The sequence below is a fragment of the Neophocaena asiaeorientalis genome, unplaced genomic scaffold (genome assembly GCF_003031525.2).
Source record: "Neophocaena asiaeorientalis asiaeorientalis breed wild unplaced genomic scaffold, Neophocaena_asiaeorientalis_V1.1 scaffold118, whole genome shotgun sequence".
Taxonomy (NCBI): Eukaryota; Metazoa; Chordata; class Mammalia; order Artiodactyla; family Phocoenidae; genus Neophocaena; species Neophocaena asiaeorientalis.
In genome coordinates this window covers 4,025,464-4,044,629 of record NW_020175528.1, presented here as the reverse complement: position 1 = coordinate 4,044,629, position 19,166 = coordinate 4,025,464, and the positions used below count along the sequence as shown (strand labels likewise).

The following is a 19,166-nucleotide window of genomic DNA, read 5'->3' as shown; positions in this document are numbered from 1 at the left end:
GTGTAGGCTTCCATCACTGGGTACTCCGTTTGGTACTACATTCCATTCTGACAGAAAAATAATGTTTTGATTATCCATAAAATTTAGTAGCAGCCAAGGACAGATATGCTACTTCCTGCCCGATAACAGGCAAAACATTCTACCTTTCAAACACAAACATTTTGTTAAGCCTAGGGGAAAGTCTGGAGGAGAGCTGACCCTGTTCAACCTCAGTTTCAGTAGCCCTGTGGACCTTTTTTTTTTTTTTCCTGCTGGTTTGCTATTAAATAAACACACAAAGGAAGAACTAAAGAAATATGCAGATAGATACTTTAAAGACCTCACCTCACCAGTAGAGATTACCAAAGGGAAGGACTTACCTATTGGGACCAGCACATATAGCTACCCTCTTGCTGATGCACACTTGAGGACAGTTTACTGGGAGGGGGCCGTAAGGGAGAGGCAACACAGGAGGTTTAGAACTGGGTTCTAACGCTGGTCCTACCATTTACTTGCCACGTGTCTTTGGCCACGTAGCTTAACCTTCCTCAATGTCATCAGTTTCTCCTTGTAATATGTAGATAATATTATCTCTCCTGTGGGGTTGTGGGAACGATTACAAATAATGTATACAAAATGCTGATGACAGTTCTGGCTTGCAAGAGGGCTTCAATAAGTGGCAGCTATTAGCATTGCAATGTGGAAAGCACAAAGTCCAAGAGGATTTTAACACTGAATATTTTGCAGGAACATACCATATATGCTTTCCAAATTCAGTATTTAAGGCTCTAAAATTAAGCTGGCATTGCACGGAAGAAGATGTTGGGGGTAGGAATTTATTTATTTATTTATTTTTGCTGTGTTGGGCCTTCGTTTCTGTGCGAGGGCTTTCTCTAGTTGTGGCAAGCAGGGGCCACTCTTCATTGCAGTGCGTGGACCTCTCACTATCGCGGCCTCTCCTGTTGCGGAGCACAGGCTCCAGACGCGCAGGCTCAGTAGTTGTGGCTCACAGGCCCGCGGCATGTGGGATCCTCCCAGACCAGGGATTGAACCCGTGTCCCCTGCATTAGCAGTCAGATTCTCAACCACTGTGCCACCAGGGAAGCCCCCAAACTATCTTTTTATATCTTACTAGTTTATTTTATTATGGTTTGAAAAGCCAGAAATTATTATTTTTTTCTCGGTCGTCATTTTGGTAATTTACTGAGTCCTTTTTTTTTGAAATCCAGAAGTTTGAAGGCAAAACGTTTTCAAAGTAAATAATTTAATAGAAGCAGCGTTCTCTTTCCTCTCCACTGCCACCTACACAGACCGGTTGGCACCAGGGCCAAAGATTGTCAGGCAATCCAAGGCAGAAGATGGTAGAGGTGCTTGTCTGGTTCTCTGAGACCTTCCATTTCATTACATTCCCCCAATTCTGGCGTTAAGTCTGTGGGGATTATCATACTTTTCCTGTGATGAAGTTACCTGGGGCTTCACCATCACACTCCATACGCATCCATGGTGCTGTAATCTCTAATTATGCACTGACCTCCTCCTGACGACGTTTCATTAGCATTAAGTGATAAAGCAGGCTTTTCACACACAAAAACATGGATTTTGCTATTTCTCTGCATAAGATTTTTTAGAGCTTCTCTCTCTCTCTCTTGCTCTTGCTATCACTCTCGCTCTCTTTAACACAGGCACACACACACAAAATGGATATGAAAGCAGTACAATCCTCTGTTGTTTTCTTCTAAATGGCATTCTCCTCTTCTATCACTGGCTCAGCTCTGTTTCCATTTGGATGCTTTCTAGCAATGGCCCTGAGGCATGTTTTTAAAAACTGGATTTTCCAAGAAGGTGGTAATAGGTTTGAAGAAAAATCTAATGAATACACTTAATCCAGAGGAGACAGCGAGGTATAATTATTGAATTTCACCCTTTATCTCAAAGACTTTGTAATTTCTATATAACCTTAGTCCCATTTAAGGAGTAAAGTTCAACACTAGCTGGTAGCATACCCAGTTAGTGGTGGGTAGAATGGTAATACAAAATAGACCTGACCAAAGAAATCCAAAAAACAAAAAAACAAAATGAGAGAGCGAGAGAGACCCCCTACCATAAAAGGAGCAGAGGGGAATTATCCCAAAGCAGCCTTCCCCACCTGCCACTTGCCCTCCAAATAGGAGGGGCCGCATCTCCAGCACCTCCTTTTGACCCACCCTGGCTACCAGTTTCTTCCCTTACAAGCAATATGAACAATTCACTAGTTTTTAACCCATCTTACAGAGAGGCATCTATATCCCAAATGCTTTTTATTACCAACATGTTACTTATTTCATAATTGAGCCATCAAGGAACATTTCTCTCCCAAATTCCCTGTTTCTCCCATGTGCTCTCATGACATATAAATAAAGACAGTAGATCTTTCGAAGATCTTGCCATGGGTGCACTGAACAAGGCCTGGGAGCTGTTGTGTCTCACACATTCTGATTGACCTAAGGAGAGCCAAGCCCTGGTAGTGGTGGTGGTGGTGGTGAGTGACTTTGGATGTTTTGAATCAATAAAGTTGACATAAGCTAAACCCTGAAGAGAGAGGAGGATTGATTCAAGCCACAGTTAATTTATGCTTCACGATGTTATCTGTTATACTTCCTCTGTCACTTATTCCTGTGTAAAGACAACTCTCAAAACATCCCCTTTCTCTCCAGATATACTTAGATGTCATTATTTACTTACATTCTCCCGTGCATTGCCTGCTAGCCCACAGCTGCCATATACGGACCCCTACCCGAGCAGGCAGCGAGTGAAAGGCCATGGCTTAAGCACGGGGTTTCTTCCATGACCCCACTCCTGTTTCTTGTACCTTGGTCTGGTTATCTGATTTTGTCTCTTATCTCCCCTTCTGTAGATCACTGTTGGCCTCAGCTTCTGACCACTCCCTCCTTGTTCTGCCATCAGAATTTGTGTACCCCTACTTCAGTGGTATTTAACCTTTTTGAGGTCATGGAATAAATGGTGAAGGTGTATGAAAGTTAAGGACTCTCCTTCCAGCAAAGTGCTTGTGTGCATTTAAGTTGGGTTCACATCCATCCCTGGACTCCCTGAATCATTGATTCCCTGGCTGCCTTGCTGGTTGTATATATACTCATCGTGGCTTGCTCACCTGGGTCTAACTTGAAGTGCTGTACTCACCTGCCTCCACCCCAGTCCTCCACCAAGCCTTCCAGTCTGCATTTCCCCAGCCTCTGACCTATTGTCCACCTAGATGTGCAAAACCTATCTTCTTGAATCTTTAAGACTGCTTCAGGGCCCAGGGCTCAGGGCCCTAGCCCTAGGAGCTTGTGCTCCTTCACGGCTCAGCAGTGGCCTTGGTAAATGAAGTGTTCATCCTGGTGCTTGGCATCTGACTCCAAGTCTTAGTAACTATCTTTATTACATGGGTGGGAAAAACCTATTAATTGCTTGAGTTAGAAATCTCTCGATTTTTACAAGTTGTATTAGTTTGAGATTCAAATATACTGTAAAGTCTACATTGTTATCCTAGATAAAGCTGTATCTTGAAGATGCAGTATCAGAGATGACTCTACTGTGGAACTTTAGCATTCTGCAATATATACTTTATAGCAACTGCTAGACACATATAATGTAATTTAAAAGCGTTATGTGAAAGCAAAACCCTCTTTGGTAAGATTTGTTGGTCCACAGCTCCCATGCTTCAAACATAAAATCAAAATCTGTAGAGGGGAGGCAACATACCTATGTGCTTTGCCCCCAAAGATAAACTTGTACTCAAGCAAAATTATCTGCAACTCTATTTAGTTGCAGCTCTATTTATGGATGCAGATTCTCAATTAGGTTGTGATTTGGGGCCCAGATGCTCACTTAATTGCTAATAAATAGAAGCACAGGAGAAGGATCTGGGAATATGAGTTGATCAGTGCAAATACTTCCTGGGAGTTGGCTTGTCACCAGGTGAAACTCCATCAGGCTGTCTCAGGAAGCTGTTTATAACAGGAGTGAGTTTTGTTTAACACAGGAATGAAAGGCACCCAGATTAGGAAAGCTTTTCATAGGACATTGTCTATGAAAAATCCTTTGACCCAGCCAGAGGAAGCTAGTGTGTCATTCAGCCCCTCATCTCTCTGTCCTCAGCCCACAGCATCTGTGAAGCACTGCAGGCCCCAATGAAAGCAAGTGCCTGTTTTCGGATTCTTTTTATCTCTATGTAGCGTGCAGTGAGCTGTGAATTGGTGATCGCCATGAAAGCAACTCCATCGGTTTCATGATTTTTCCTTGATCGTTGCTGATCCACGATTCTGTACAACTTCATTAGATACTTTCTGTTCATGAACATTTTTGCTTCAGATACAGCAACGGGATTTCTGTGATATGTCTATCTTGGTGTCCCCTTCTCCAGCAAGGCTGCTGGAAGTTAAACTCTGCTGGATTTGTAAAACAGCCGTGGATCTTTTGGTCTTAACTGTTATTAACAATTTACATGCATCTTCTTTTTTGATACTATCCCAATAACCTTCTGCTTTACAGGCCTCATTAAGAAAAAGATGAATTCAGTACATGATCTAACTCTAAACGTATTACTCGTTCCACCTCAGAAGACTCTTCTAATGTTCTGACACCTTAATTGGAATTCCTGAATGCCTCTACATTCTTAGAAGAAGAGCTCAGTTTTTATTGACTTCTTTTGAGCAAATGGTGAACGAAAATCATTCCAACAATAACATTGATATAAATAACAGTTACAACAATAGTAACGGCTCACATTTATGGACCGCTTCCTATGTTCCAAGTAGAAGCACTGCACACGTATTAACCCAGTTAATCCCCACTCTGTGAAGGAGGCGCAATTGTTATTATCACCATTTTTTAGAGGAAGACACTGTGACACGAGTAAGTAATTACTATAAAGAGACAGTAGTCACCACACGGTAGCACAGCATGAACGACTGCATGAGGCGATGTGAGGCCTGAGTTGGTGCTGCCATGAACGTCGAGAGACATGGAGTGTACGTAGTTTCATAACAAACTCATTCGATGTGGAGAAGGGCCCTCCATGAAGAAATCCTGGCCTCCAAGCAGCTGCAGGTCGTCAGCAAAACTCCTCATATCGAAATGAATATATTCACTAATGCAGTCTTTTCTCTTACAAATTAGTACCAGAAGTCCTAAAATCTTAACCTTCTGTGAGTAGTCTTTGCCTCTATCCTATGAACGTGAAACGTTTGTTGGGTTATTTATCTGTGTGTACACTCAGGCGATGGATCCAAGTGTTCTCACTTCCCAGTCTACACTGCACACGGGCTTTCACTAGTGAGACCTGAGTTGAATGGCTGCCGCTCCAGTTACTAGTGAGTTACCTGGGGCAAATGATTTACCATCCCTGAGTCTGTTTATCTCTAAAATGCAAATACTTTCTTCTTCATTACATTTTTGGAAGGATTAAATGAGGTGAGATATATAAAGTGACTTCATTTCTCTAAGCCATAGTTTCCTCATCTATAAAATGGAAATCATAATAGCACCTACTTCAGGGGGTCACTGTGAGGGTTCAGTGAGATAATGTTTATAAAAATGCTTAACATAGAGCTTGACACATAGTGAATGCTCCATAGTAACAAATACAGCGAATAATATGTATTTTGAGTTCTCAGTAAATGTTGGAGCACCTGACCCCCTTCTCCATTTCAACCTTGGGGGTTAATATTTGGTCTTTCTTACACCTGTTAATGATTATATTTTAATTTTAACTAGATTTCCGTCTTTAGTGGCAATTAACCTACTTTTCTATATCTTTTTATATCTATTATGACTAAAAGTTTCACATATTACAGTACTCTTTGGAGCTAAGATTTCATTAGTGAGGATTAAAGGAACTGAAAAGTTGGAGAAAGGGTTGAAGTTCCCATTAGATCATGAGAATTAGTGTCTCTCTCTCTCTTTTAAATAGGTTCACAGTGGTGGGATTCAAATTCCTGTTTCTGCTTCAGAAAAGAAAGAAAGAAAGCAAACAAAATAAGAAGAGTATTTGCGAGTTACTTTTATCTTTAGGACTATTTCTGATTCACTTTCCTCTCAATATTAGGTGCAAGAGAAAATTTCTCAAAGCCCACAGACTAATCCAATTCTGACAAGACTTTTCAGGCTGAATCGCAAAGTAATTTAAGATGTCCTTTCAAAGAAAATGTACATATAATTCATAACAAACCTCCTTTAACTCTTCTTGCCTTTTAACCAATTTTAAGCTCAGAACTCTCTTTGTCATTTGCAAGTTGGAACTTAATGGACCAGAGCCACTTAGGAATCTGTCAAAGACTTTATTCCGTGCTGAAATTTGTAACTGTTCTTGATGTCATTATCAACATGGCTCCCACCTAAATCATCGGCGCCTTCATTGCATCCCCACTGAAGTACTGCCCCTTGCTCGCTGAATACTCAGCCATTTCCAATGGCAGGATTTGGGTAGCCCAGAAAGCCAAGTACCCTCCATCCCTCTCTTGATAGTCCTGGAGGAAGCTGGAAATAGATAGGGAGTCAATGACCCTGGGGGCGGGAGGTTCCTCGAGGCCACATTACCCAACTGTCTAGCGCATGAATTTTCTCCATAACACCCTGACAGGTAACTCTTTCATTCTATGTTTAAGTATCTCCAGCGACAGAGAACTTGACTTTTATAGATCTCATTTCGTTTTCCATCAGATCTAAGAATTAGGAAATTCTGAAATAGAATATAAAGCTGAAATCTTTCTCCCTCTGATGTTTTACTCGTGGACTTTACTTTGCCTTCTGGAAACACAAAGAATGAGGCCAGTCCTTCCTCTGCATGACCGCGTTTCAAATGCTCACTGTAGCTATTTCTGCTAAATTCATCTATCCTTTAAACTCCCCTCCTTCCTTACTTCTTTTTCCCCACCACCCTACTCTTTCTCCTGTGGTCTGCTATGGTTTGTCAGGCTTCGTTCAGATGGTGCCACCCAGACCAAAGAAGAAAGCCCCGTCTGATCCAGCCATGGGGGAGGACAATGGGACCATGCTGACTCGTGTCCAGCTTCCTCTACTGTTATTAACATAGCCTTCACCTGGAATGTTCTATACCATGCTCCCCTACCCCAAACCCTCCAGTGGATGCCCTTTCACCCCTAGAGGAAAATCCTAAGTCCTAAGAAAGTCCCGAAAACTTCCACAAGACCTGGCACCAGCCCAGTCTCCAGCCCTGTCTCCTACCACTTTCCCCTTGCCCATTCCCCTCCAGCCACACTGCCTCTGCTTCAAGAACTAGAAAACTCTCCCCACTCTTTTCATGCAGGACTCCACTTAATAATGTTTTTCAGAGAAGCCTTTCCTGACCATCCTAAGTAAAACAGCACCCTCATCACTCTCTATTCCATCCCTTCATGCTGCTTTCTTTTTCTTTTCTGTCTCCTCTGTCCTTAAATCATATGTTTACTTGCTTAGCTATTTATTATGTTGATTTCTCCACTGGAACGTAAGGAACATGAGGTCAGAAGGTTTGTTGTATTCCCTGCTGGATCTTTAGTGTCTAGAAAAATGTCTGCACATAGTAGGTGCTCAAGAAACATTTGTTGTTAGAATGAATCCATTAATTCAGCCTGAGATCATATTATTCTGGGGGCAGCCATGATATACTAACTCATACTTCCCACAAAATTCTCCGTGTCTTGTGGTGCCAGACATCAAAATGGCAAAGTGATATTTGTCAAGGATTTGGAAAAATCACTGTTTGCTGTGAATTTGGACCCTAAGGGAGCGGTCATTAACTAAACAGTCCTTCAGAAGCTGAAAGAGTTCATTAATGTGCCTCCTGAAACACAGCCCTTGACCCTGCAGGGCTGTTGGCCCTTGGGAAGGTGAGACCCTGTGGTTCTAACTCAAGCTCAGTGAACTTCTGGCCAGAACCACTTATTATTAAAAGGGAACTTTTCTAACCTCCCAGGGTGCCTGGAATGCCCCCAATTCCTGAAGTCATTATGTTCTACAGCAGGTTCTCTTGACAGAACTTCATCAGCCTTTGGCAGGACATAAGCCAGAATAATGGGCAAGCAGATGCCAGCATGAATTCCAATGTGTTCACACAATTCTTGGCCCCATAAAATCAATTCCTTATTCATAATTAAGCAACTTCTTGAGAAAGCGCAGGTTGGTAGAGTTATTAAAAGGTAAATAATAGATAAGAATCCACTTGTTTCTTTTCCAGGGGGGAGATAAAAAATTTTAAACACAAAATAGCACTGTAACTAATTTTTCTTCTACTTTCTTCCCTGTGAAACTCAGGGCCAACCAAACAGAGCAGCTTTTACAAATTTCCATCACCCCTCTATGTTGCATTTCTCCTTAAAACGTATCCTTCAGAGCGGAATGACAAGGCAACTCTAGATAGATGGGGAGAAAAGAAACTAGAAGCATCCGGACATGAAGGTCACAAGATGCATCATCCTGTGGGTTTTTGCCTGTTTTCCAAACTGAGTTTAGGAAGCAGACCTGAAACAAAAGTTGCTAAATGCCTTCCTACTAAAAGGAGCATCAGTGCTCCCCAGCACTTAGAACCACACACCTCCCAACAGGCTTAATTGGCAACAGAATCAGCCTCATTTCCTCCAATTCCTACCCCATCTCCTTGGTCTCAAAACAGTGTATAAAAGGAGTGGGAAAGAAAGGGGGGTCCTCCTTGGAGAGACTGCAGTGTTTGAGGTGTGAAGCTGTCACCCCTCCCCGTGAGGGAGCTTCCTCTCCCCTAAGTCAAGTGGAAGGGATGCCACTGGAATCACCCCAATAGATGGAGGCTGCCTGCAAGAGGAAGGCTGCCAGCTTGTCCCCAGGGGAGTAACTGCAGAGGGGCTGAGCCCCTCTCAAAATAGAGCAGGGAAGGAGGTTCTTGGATGTGGCTTCTTGGAGTGAGAGAGCAGAAGAACACAGGGACTGGCCTACAGATTTCTGGAAGGAGTCAGCTGGAGTCCTCTGTTGTCAGCAGGACCTGAAGGCTCCCTAGTTTGCTGTGTTTGGGGAGTGGGCAAGGTGAGCCCTCCTAGAATAGTGCTCCATGGCCCATGGAGGGTGCTCAGGGGTGCCCCAACTAAAGGGGACTGGAGATCAAGAGAGGTGTGAGAGCCACCGAATTCCCCAAGTGGCCCCTGATCCAAGCCATAGAAAAGGGCTGGGAATATATAGAGCTGGCAGGGCAGAAGGAAAACTGAATGGTCCCTGTGAGGGGATTCTTCATAAATTGGAGGTGCCACCATGTCAGCAGGGGCTTCCAAGAAACGGACCAAGCAGGGACAAGAGTGAGGCCAGGGACCCTGTCCATTGTGGCCAAACAATTGGCCACAAAAGGTAGAGAGCTTGGCTCCCCATCACTCCTTCATGCCTCTAACACCAGGGGGCGCTGGTGCTCAGGAGGGAGGTGGAGGGGAGCATTCCTGAGCACATTCTTTGTTTTTTTTGGCTGCGTCGGGTTTTTGTTGCTGGGCGTGGGCTTTCTCTAGTTGCGGTGAGCGGGGCTACTCTTCCTTGTGGTGCACGGGCTTCTCATTACGGTGGCTTCTCTTGCTGCGGAGCACGGGCTCTAGACTCACGGGCTTCAGTAGTTGTGGCACGCGGGCTCTAGAGCACAGGCTTCAGTAGTTGTGGCGCACGGGCTTAGTTGCTCCGCGGCATGTGGGATCTTCCTGGACCAGGGCTTGAACCCATGTCCCCTGCATTGGCAGGCAGATTCTTAACCACTGTGCCACCAAGTGCGCCACTCCTCCCTTTCAAGCCATCCTGCCTGCTGCTCTAGAATATTCTGCAGGGAGAAGAAGAACCTTGCTTTGAAGATTTAGGTTTTAAGCTGGACAGCACTAAGTTGTGATAACCGAAAGGAACTGAATAATGGAATTTGACCAAGACATCATTGATGGAACTATACACCCAGCACAAAGAAGGATTCAATATAGTACAGTTGGAAGAATCAAGAGCTCTGTAATAAACTGGTGCTAGTAGTTTAAATTTTTTTGTTAGGGATTAAAGATTTGGCAGAGAAAATGGAAGGTCCTTTTTGTATATCTTTGGCTATAGTAATCATCTTCCCATCTTTTTCTTGATTACATTCATAGAAATTCAAAAAGGGATGTGACATATATGCTTAAAACTTTCCTTTTAAAATTTTAAAGTGGCATTGATTCATGTTAACAAGAGAAGTGAGACTGGACTGGGAGATAAGAGAAGCAGGTTGTCCCAATTAGGCACCCAGAATATTGAGTAGATTGTGGGAGTTGGGAGGACCTGTCAGAGGCGAACATCATTATGAACGAAGGCTGCCCAGGAGCTTGAGGTTGTTGAGTAGTTTCTGTGAGGGAAAATTATGGGGAAAATATTTTAGCAGTAGCAGTAAAGAATAACAGGAGTGGGTGGTGATGGAAGCTGGGTGGTCTTGAGAAAGATTGTAAGAATCAGGAGAGCGATGACTCCGTAGGGTCCAGAATGGGAAGATGGCCAGAGTTTTGGAAGGGATGGCATTGGCGGCAGTGATGGTGGTTCCATTTATAGAATACTTTCTATACATTATCTCGTCTTCACTCTCAGCAAGATTGCAATAACGTCTTTCCTACTTCCTCTTCTTTCGTTTCCTCCTCGCCCCCCTTCTCCTTCTTCCTCATGGCTGGCATTTATTGAGCATATGTGCCACATGCCATTCTACACAAAACAATTTGTATGATCAAATGATCCCTGGTACCAAGAGATTCTAGACCAAGGACCAGTCAGAGTGTGAGGGAGACAGGTGATGACATCTCAGTTCTGTTTTGGTTGAGGTACTCACTGGACATCTAGTTTGGGATACTTCTTTTAGAACTAAACCAATCTCTCAGTTTGAGAAAGAGACGGAAAGACAGACAACACAATGACGAAGAAGAAGGAGAAGAAGAGGAAGGGGGAGGGGGAGGAAGATGGGTTATTTGAAGAAGGATGATTAACTTAAGAAATGCTTATCTAGTTCTTACTATGTGCCAGGTACCATTTTGAATGCTTCATAAACATTAACTGATTGACTTCTCATAGCAACCTTCTGTGATAGGTACTATTATTATCATCTTCACTTTATTATCATTTTTTTAATTATCATCATCATAGGAAACTGAGGTGCATATAGTCTAAGTAACTTGGTCAAGTTCACACAGCCGGTAAGTGGCAGAGCTGAGATTTCAACTCAGATCTCAGATTCAGATACTATGCCCTTAACGCTACCTAAGTTGCCGGGGGGTTTCCTGTAGGAACATCGTAAAGATGAGAACATGGGTTGTTGAGAAACACTGGAGTTTCGATGGTGTCTGTGAGTCTTAAACGATACAGCGAAGGGCTGCCCTGGTGGCGCAGTAAAAAAAAAAAAAAAAAAAAAAAAAAGATACAATGAGCAGGGTGATCCTTATTCATGTGGCTATCATCAAGGGAATTTAGGATATTTCATCCATTTCAAAAATTTTGAATAAAAGATACGCATATTTATTTCTGAGACCGTATGCAATACACTACCATCAAAATAGTTTTTGGTGAATCATCTGTTCCTGAACAGAATGATTCAGAATCAATAACCTGGACTTATATCCAATTTATAAGATGAATATTTAAACACCACTGTGTATTTCCAGTCATGTCATTTTCAAGGATATCGGTTCTATCCAACTCAAACATTGTTTTCCAGAAATCTGCAGATCACAGATCTATCTTCACCAGCATGTGCTATAAACAGTGCCTCTTCAGAGTGGTGTCCCAAAGAGCAAGCACCACACAGATTAGCAGAAAGTCCAGTTCCTCTTCCCTGCCTCTCCCCGCTCTGATATTTGCATCCGCTAACGGCTCAAGCATCTCCCTTGGTGCACGGGAGGAGGTATTTCCTTTTTAAGTCCAAAGTGCTGAAACGGTTAGAACACGCTCTTCCGTCCTTTCTCAGGTTGAAGTTAGGGAACTCTACAGATGCTACCCAAACCCTTGGTCATTTCCGAAAACACCCTCTGCAACTGCTGCTCCATAATCCAGAGGCTTAGTGTTGAAGCTGAAAACCAGAGCCCAGAGAGACGCCTCCTTTCCAGGGCTTAGAGCCTGGAGGAACAACTTTCTAAAATCCTGGCAGTCAGGAGAGATACAATGTCTCTGGGACATAAGGCCCCTGCTTTCTTTGCCTCCCTCCTCACCAGCAGCCAGAGGGCTTTGCCTGCAGAATGTCCTCTGCTAAACTTGGGGAGATGTAACTCAAGTTCAGTCTCCTGGCCTGTTCTTGTCCTGGAGCACATCCCTGTCCGGGCTGCTGAGGACGCCCATTTCCTCCTTAATCCACGGACCCAAGAGCTCCGCGCAAAACGTGACAACCTACTGGCGTCACTTCTATGGCCGTTTCCTCCCTGGAGACCCTGATGTTCCCATGCAAAAGTGACTTTTCCCTCTGCAGCAACCTAGAAGCACAGTGTGCTGGGAGGGGACCCACACCCCATCGGCCCGTAGTTGGAACCAAGGCCTTGTTCAGCCACAGCGCTCTGCCCTCTTTCATTGTGAGCCTGTGGAAGCTCTTAGCAGAATGCTGATGATCACGGCAGTGATGGTGACGATGGCCAACATTCATTGAGAGCCTATTTTTTGTGCACATAATCAGCACTCAATGAATGGCCCTACAACCTATAAGATAAATATATAGGCTTTGTGGGCTTTTTTTAATCTTAATGTTTTTTTTTTTTTGGCCACGTCCTGAGGCATGCTGGATCTTAGTTCCCCAACCAGGGATCGAAACCGTGCCCCCTGCAATGGAAGCATGGAGTCTTAACCACTGGACTGCCAGGGAAGTCCCTCTTCTTTTTTTTTTATAGGTTTTTAAATGTACCTCATATTCTCACGCATTTCTGTGGGATACGTAATGTTATGGCCATTCTATAGACTTTGAAACCGAGCCTGAGTGATGGAGTAACTTAACCAAGGCCATACAGCCAATAAGGATGAGATCTTTGAGGCTCAAGCTAAGAGTCTCAAGTGTTAACTTCAAGCTTGCATTGATAACCCTAAAAGTACCCACAACATGACTACATATAGTCAATGCCTAATAAAAACTCTTGTAGATGATGATCCATTTGAGAGATGACTAGCTTTTGCAAGCCTCTTCTCCTCCTGCATTTCTTCCTTATTTCCTTCCTGCTTTCCAGTCAGCCTGCCCTCGTTCCCTCAACCTTTATATAGCCTGCCACGGGCCGGGCATCAGGCTGTGTCCTGGGCATAGAAGCAGGACAAAGACCCAGGCCAGGCCTAGCAAAGCTGAAGTCCAGGAGCAGAAGGCAGGCACGAAAGCAGGTTTCCAGGAGGAGCCCTGCATCTCACCTGCTAGTGGGATGGGAGAGGAGGGCTCTGTCGCCCCATGCAAGGTGCTCCACACTCTCCTGGCACATGGGAGAGTGCTTCTCGTGTTCCATCCACACATGAAATCCAAGGTTCTGGTGCCTGAACTCCTATTGCCCTTAGAATCAGAACCACACTCACTCAACGGTCCTGATGTGGGTTCATGTTTGCCCCCCAACAAGATCACTTTTTCAAGGGAGAAACAAGAAATCTACATTTTGAACTTAGTAGCTATATGATCTTCATTTCTCTGCCTCTTCGTTTCTGTATTTTATTTTTAAAAAGGAGGGGGGAGAAAAGAAAGAAAAAGACGGATAACCATATACCTGCCCTAATTACCTGGCAGAGATGTTATAGGATCAAATACAGTTATAATGCAGGCATGAGAGGACTAAATATTACATAAATGTGAGGGCTTTTGTATATTCTTAAGGTGGAATTTAAAACTCTGAGTGATGCCAGCTACCTGCCTTTACCCCTCCGCCAGTGCCCACATATATGCTGCCAGGCTCCAGCCATCACTATATAGTTCCACGTTGAAGTGCCCTCAACTGTCCTGCCTCCTTGCCTTTGCTTCCACTCTTTCCACTACCTGGAATGCCTGCTGCCCATCACTGACTGCTGACTTGATCAAATGCCATCCCCTCTATTCTAAACTAGTGCCCCTTTCCTCATTTGCCCCATTAAACGTTGCACATCTCTCACAATCACGCTCAGCGCTGTGACTGACATGAGCTAGCTGTCTTCTCTATCTTAGGCATCTCCGCCTATGCCTTGCATATGGTCAGTAAAATGTTTGTTGACTCAAGTTCTGCTTCTCTTTTCCATGCCCTTCCCTGCCTGCCCGCCACTCCCTGCATCGAATCCATCACCTGGTACATAGCAGGTACCCCATGCATCTCGACTAACATCCTGAAGTGCTGTAGGGCTGGCAAATCAATGAACGAGTCTCCATAGGTCAAGGAGAATTAAGTAAGCTCTTCCCTTCAGTTCAATCAGATCTCACAGGGAAGGTATGAAATTTGGCTGCACCCTTTTGGGTGGGGATCAGAGCCCAGGAAGAAAACAGCATCTCCCCAAATGCAGACTATGAACCAGTGGAGATACCCAGATGATTTTAGGTGACACAAAGGGGAACTTTGTTTTTCAAATTTAATAATTACATAATCTCATGTGTATTAAAAAGCAATATATGAAGCAACTCAAAACTATGATTTCGTAAATATTATTTAATAAAAGCTTTTGCATTTGAATAAAAATGAGTTGATTTAAGAACAAACATTACATAAGTAATGATACGGAATATGGCCAAAAGAAGTGATGGTGGTGCTTCAAGCTAGGGAAGCATCGGGACAGAGAAAACACTTCCAGCGAGTGCAAAGGTGAAGATGGGGTTGAAGAGATGCCTGTTCTAAGGATCAGATCTGCCGGGAGCAGCCTTAGGAATTAACAGAATTATTTACAAAACTGTGTTACCGTGCAAAAACCTTTGTTTGAAAGACAGATAGCAACTGGAATGTTTCCTCATCACGACTGTTTTTTTTTACACACGCAGCCATGGGCACCAAGTTTCCGAATGGCCATGGGGTTTTACACCCTTTCCCAGGACTGTCAGCTACAAAGGACCCAAATATGGGCTTGCTTTTCCTTTTTTTTCTGCAAAGCACAACACTTTACAAAAAGAAGAACACTTCAAAGGCAATCCCTTTCTCATATACATAACAGGGCTCCATTTGAGATCCACATTCATCTTCCTTATCCAATTACATGATCAAAGCAGAAGTGTTTGAAACAACCTAACCAAAAAATGGGCAGAAGACCTAAATAGACATTTCTCCAAAGAAGACCTACAGATGGCCAACAGGCACATGAAAAGCTGCTCAGCGTTACTAATTACTAGAGAAATGCAAATCAAAACTACAATGAGGTATCACCTCACACCAGTTAGAATGGGCATCATCAGAAAATCTACAAACAACAAATGCTGGAGAGGGTGTGGAGAAAAGGGAACCCCCTTGCCCTGTTGGTGGGAATGTAAATTGATACAGCCTCTATGGAGAACAGTATGGAGGTTCCTTAAAAAACTAAAAATAGAAGTACCATATGACCTAGCAATCCCACTACTGGGCATATACCCAGAGAAAACCATAATTCAAAAAGACACATGCACCCCAATGTTCATTGCAGCACTACTTACAATAGCCGGGTCATGGAAGAAACCTAAATGCCCATCGACAGACAAATGGATAAAGAAGATGTGGTCCACATATACAGTGGAATATTACTCAGCCATAAAAAGGAACGAAATTGGGTCATTTGTAGAGATGTGGATGGATCTAGAGACTGTCATACAGAGTGAAATAAGTCAGAAAGAGAAAAACAAATATCGTATATTAACGCATATATGTGGAACCTAGAAAAATGGTACAGATGAACCGGTTTGCAGGGCAGAAATAGAGACACAGATGTAGAGAACAAACTTATGGACACCAAGGGGCGAAAGTTGTGGTGTGATGAATTGGGAGATTGGGGTTGACATATATACACTAATATGTATAAAATGGGTAACTAATAAGAACCTGCTGTATAAAAAAATAAATAAAATTAAAAAAAAAAAAAAAGCAGAAGTGTTTGACCTACTTTGGGGGTTTAAAGACATCCAGGGAAAAACTAGAAACATTTAAAACTACCTTTTTTATACCACACGTTTTCCTGGAGGAGAATTGGAACCCACTCCCCCTGTTCTCTCTTAACTAGTCTTTAGACACAAAAAGTCAGGTCGGAGAGTTAACGTACTCTCATCATCCAAGTCACAAGAGATTCAGTTACATCTCTGTAAAATCCTATCTAATCTCAAGTCAGTGTGTCTGGTGTACTGTTTGCTCTCTAAGAGCTACAAGGTCCCTCCCAGCAGCCGCTGAGAAACTATTGATTTTGTCTGATTAGCTTTAAAGACCTTGTATTAAAATAAAAACTGCAAAAAGCAAAAAAACCTGAAAAGTTACTTCATTAGTCTCCCGAAAGCTACTGGTTCTAGCACATCTGTTCATTTTGATGCTACAATACGGAGCTCATGTTTCCTAAAATAGAACACACCTTGTCCTTTACATTAACACTGTGGGATTTGAGGCCCTGGTTACAAAAAGAAAATAGCAAATATGACATCCTCAAAACTATTTAAGTGAGCAGACTGCCTGTTGGTGGATTCATTTTTCTCTGTGGATATAAATCTGTTGGCAGCCATCGGAATTGGGGTATAAAAGATGACCTTAGGCAGCTGCTGTCATTTGTTTCAGTGGGAAAATGAGGGGTTTGTCTCTCCCCGGGGGTTAATACCGTGATGCTCTGAACGTCCTCTGGGCTGTGTTCTGAAGGGTTACACTGGAGAGGAGCAGTGTTTCGTGGTTTATGACAAGATCACAGCAGCATATTTTGTGCATGCTGTGATTTGTATCGCCCATTTGTGCACAGGCCATAAAAGTGCACTTTTTATCAGGAACATTTGTGAATATTTAACAGCACTGAAGACATATGGCCCCTAAATAATTCACAGTTATCTATCTCCTCAGCAGATTCCTTATACGCCTACCGTGTTTTAATGCCTAGTTTGCTCAGAAACAATATTCCTTACGACCCTTCCTATATAAAAATGTTTACTGACGGGCAGCAATATATAGATGCCATGGGATTGGGTTGTAAGGAAGCGGAAAGCTTTCTGCCTTCTCCACCTCTCTCTGTCCTCATCCGTTTCCCCTGAAAGCTTCCAACCAGCACCTAACCTCATAGGAAAACGTGCCCTTCCCAAAAGTGGGTGCTAAATTCTGACTTCTGGTGTTTGGGCCATGAGATGGGAGTCACTGACTAACCTTCACCCTCTTCTCTTTTCAGTTCTATATCCATTTACAGTCCCAAGGAGAATCCGAATGCATTTGATGCTGCAGCATTCTTCCAGTCCGTGGGGAATTTCCTGGGGATCTTCGCCGGCTCATTTGCAATGGGGTCTGCGTATGCTGTTGTCACGGCACTGATATCCTTTGTCCTGTGTGGAAAGCCGGGGACTGTTCAGAGCAGTCAACTTCCCCGGAATGTTTCCGAGGACTGACAAATTCCAGGCCAGGAAATGGTTAGATAGTCTCGTTCAAGCGCAGTACGGCACCACTGGAGCCATCTTGATTCCGAGCCACCCCTTGAAGCCTAGGTCGGTACCAGTGGAAGGGGGGCCCAGGCTCTTTTCCTGTCCAAGGCCAGTTCTAGCACTGCTCATACTGTCTGATCCTAGGATAGCAACAGTCTTAAAAAAATTCCCACCTAGGAATATAGGTGACCAGCGGGTATCAGGCTTGGATATATTGAGGTCAAGAGGAAGAACTGAAGATCTAAGGTCAAGAATAAAGCATGATTGACTGGGAGTGATAAACTAAGTGTTCTCTGCCTCCTTTTCAAACTTGTATCAAGCACTAGTTCACAGGGTTGGCCAAGCCAAAGATGACTGTGAGCTTAAACGAGCATCCATGGCTCTTTTATGGAAGGGGAACAGCAAGCCAAGCAGAAATGATGTTTGCCATATCCAGGCAATTGTGTCATCTTACTCCCTCTTCTTCAGCAGAGACGTGGGAGGATGGGTAAAGCTCCTAGAGGATTTGAGCTGGGGAAAGAAGCTGGTCTGGTGAGCTCTTCACTCACAGCAGTTGGATGGGGGCAAAGATAAATCAGATTTGAAGAGGAAAGCCAGAAGGCTAATGTCAAGTGTTAACTGAGGCTACAGAGAAGAGGCAGAACAAAGGACCAGAGACCTTGTGGGGGAAAGAGAAGTAAGAAAGGAGAAAGATGCAAGAAGGGTCAGGGATCAAGGCAAGGAAAGCAAAATGTTGGGGTCTCTTTTCACGAGGACTAGCCTAACAGTTCACTAAACACCTGCTAAAAGGCTAGGTTCTACTAAAGTTTTCTAAGATAAGTCAGAAGATGAATAAAACATGGACTCTGCCTTCAACTAATGATGAACTTGGAAAGACAAGCTCTACAGTAAGAGTTGGATGGAAAGTGAGCGCTAAAGCTGCAGCCACCTTAGTAAGATTATAAAAGTTCAAATGATGATGAGGCCACTGTGTCTGGGATAGTCCAATAGACTCTTGGCCAATCTTATGATTCTGGAAAATCATCTGAAAAGCAGTATTTACATGCAGAGTAGGACCTGGGCTTGACCTGAAAGACGGGTAGGATACAGGCAAAAGCCACATGATAAGAGATTTCAGGAGAAGACCAGCATTCGTGAAGGTGTGGCGGAGGGGGCACTGCCGTGGCACATGGCAGTTGTGCCTGAAAGGATCTGAGGGCTCAGGCTGGTGAGCAGTGGAAGATGAGGGGACACAGGTGGGATGGAGTCAGCTTGTGGAGTATCTTGGAGTGTTATTCAAAGGAGCCTGGGCATCTTTCTGTAGTCCACAGAGAGGGACACAATGAAAGTCCTGTTTTTAAAACATAAATAAGGAACTGGTAGGTAGGGTGAATGAGAGAAGGAAGCTTAAGATCAAGGAAAACTGTGATGATAACCTGTGGGGGGGAAATCGAGAAGGAGGCCAATGTTTAGAAGAATCTCTAGGACTTAGTGATTGGTTGGTACTAAGAGATAAGGAAGAGGAGAGAATCAAAAGACCACCCCAAAGTCATGTCCTGGAAACCCTGGAGAATGTCAACTCCATTGACAAAAGTAAGTCGGAAAAGATAGGGCTGACTTCCAACTAAAAATAATGATTAACAATCTACCCAGTACTGGAGACATGTCAGGCCCCCTACTACCTGTTTTACATGCAATAACTCAT

At 43.6% G+C, this 19,166-nt stretch overlaps 1 protein-coding gene across 1 annotated transcript in view; it reads left to right on the top strand.

Moving 5' to 3' along the window:
- SLC9A9 (solute carrier family 9 member A9) overlaps positions 1-19,166 on the top strand; it is a 532,106-nt gene that overhangs the window by 233,829 nt on the left and 279,111 nt on the right. Inside the window, exon 7 of the mRNA XM_024769140.1 lies at positions 17,236-17,374. Coding sequence (XP_024624908.1) covers positions 17,236-17,374 — 139 coding nt within the window. The remainder of the gene's footprint in view (positions 1-17,235; positions 17,375-19,166) is intronic.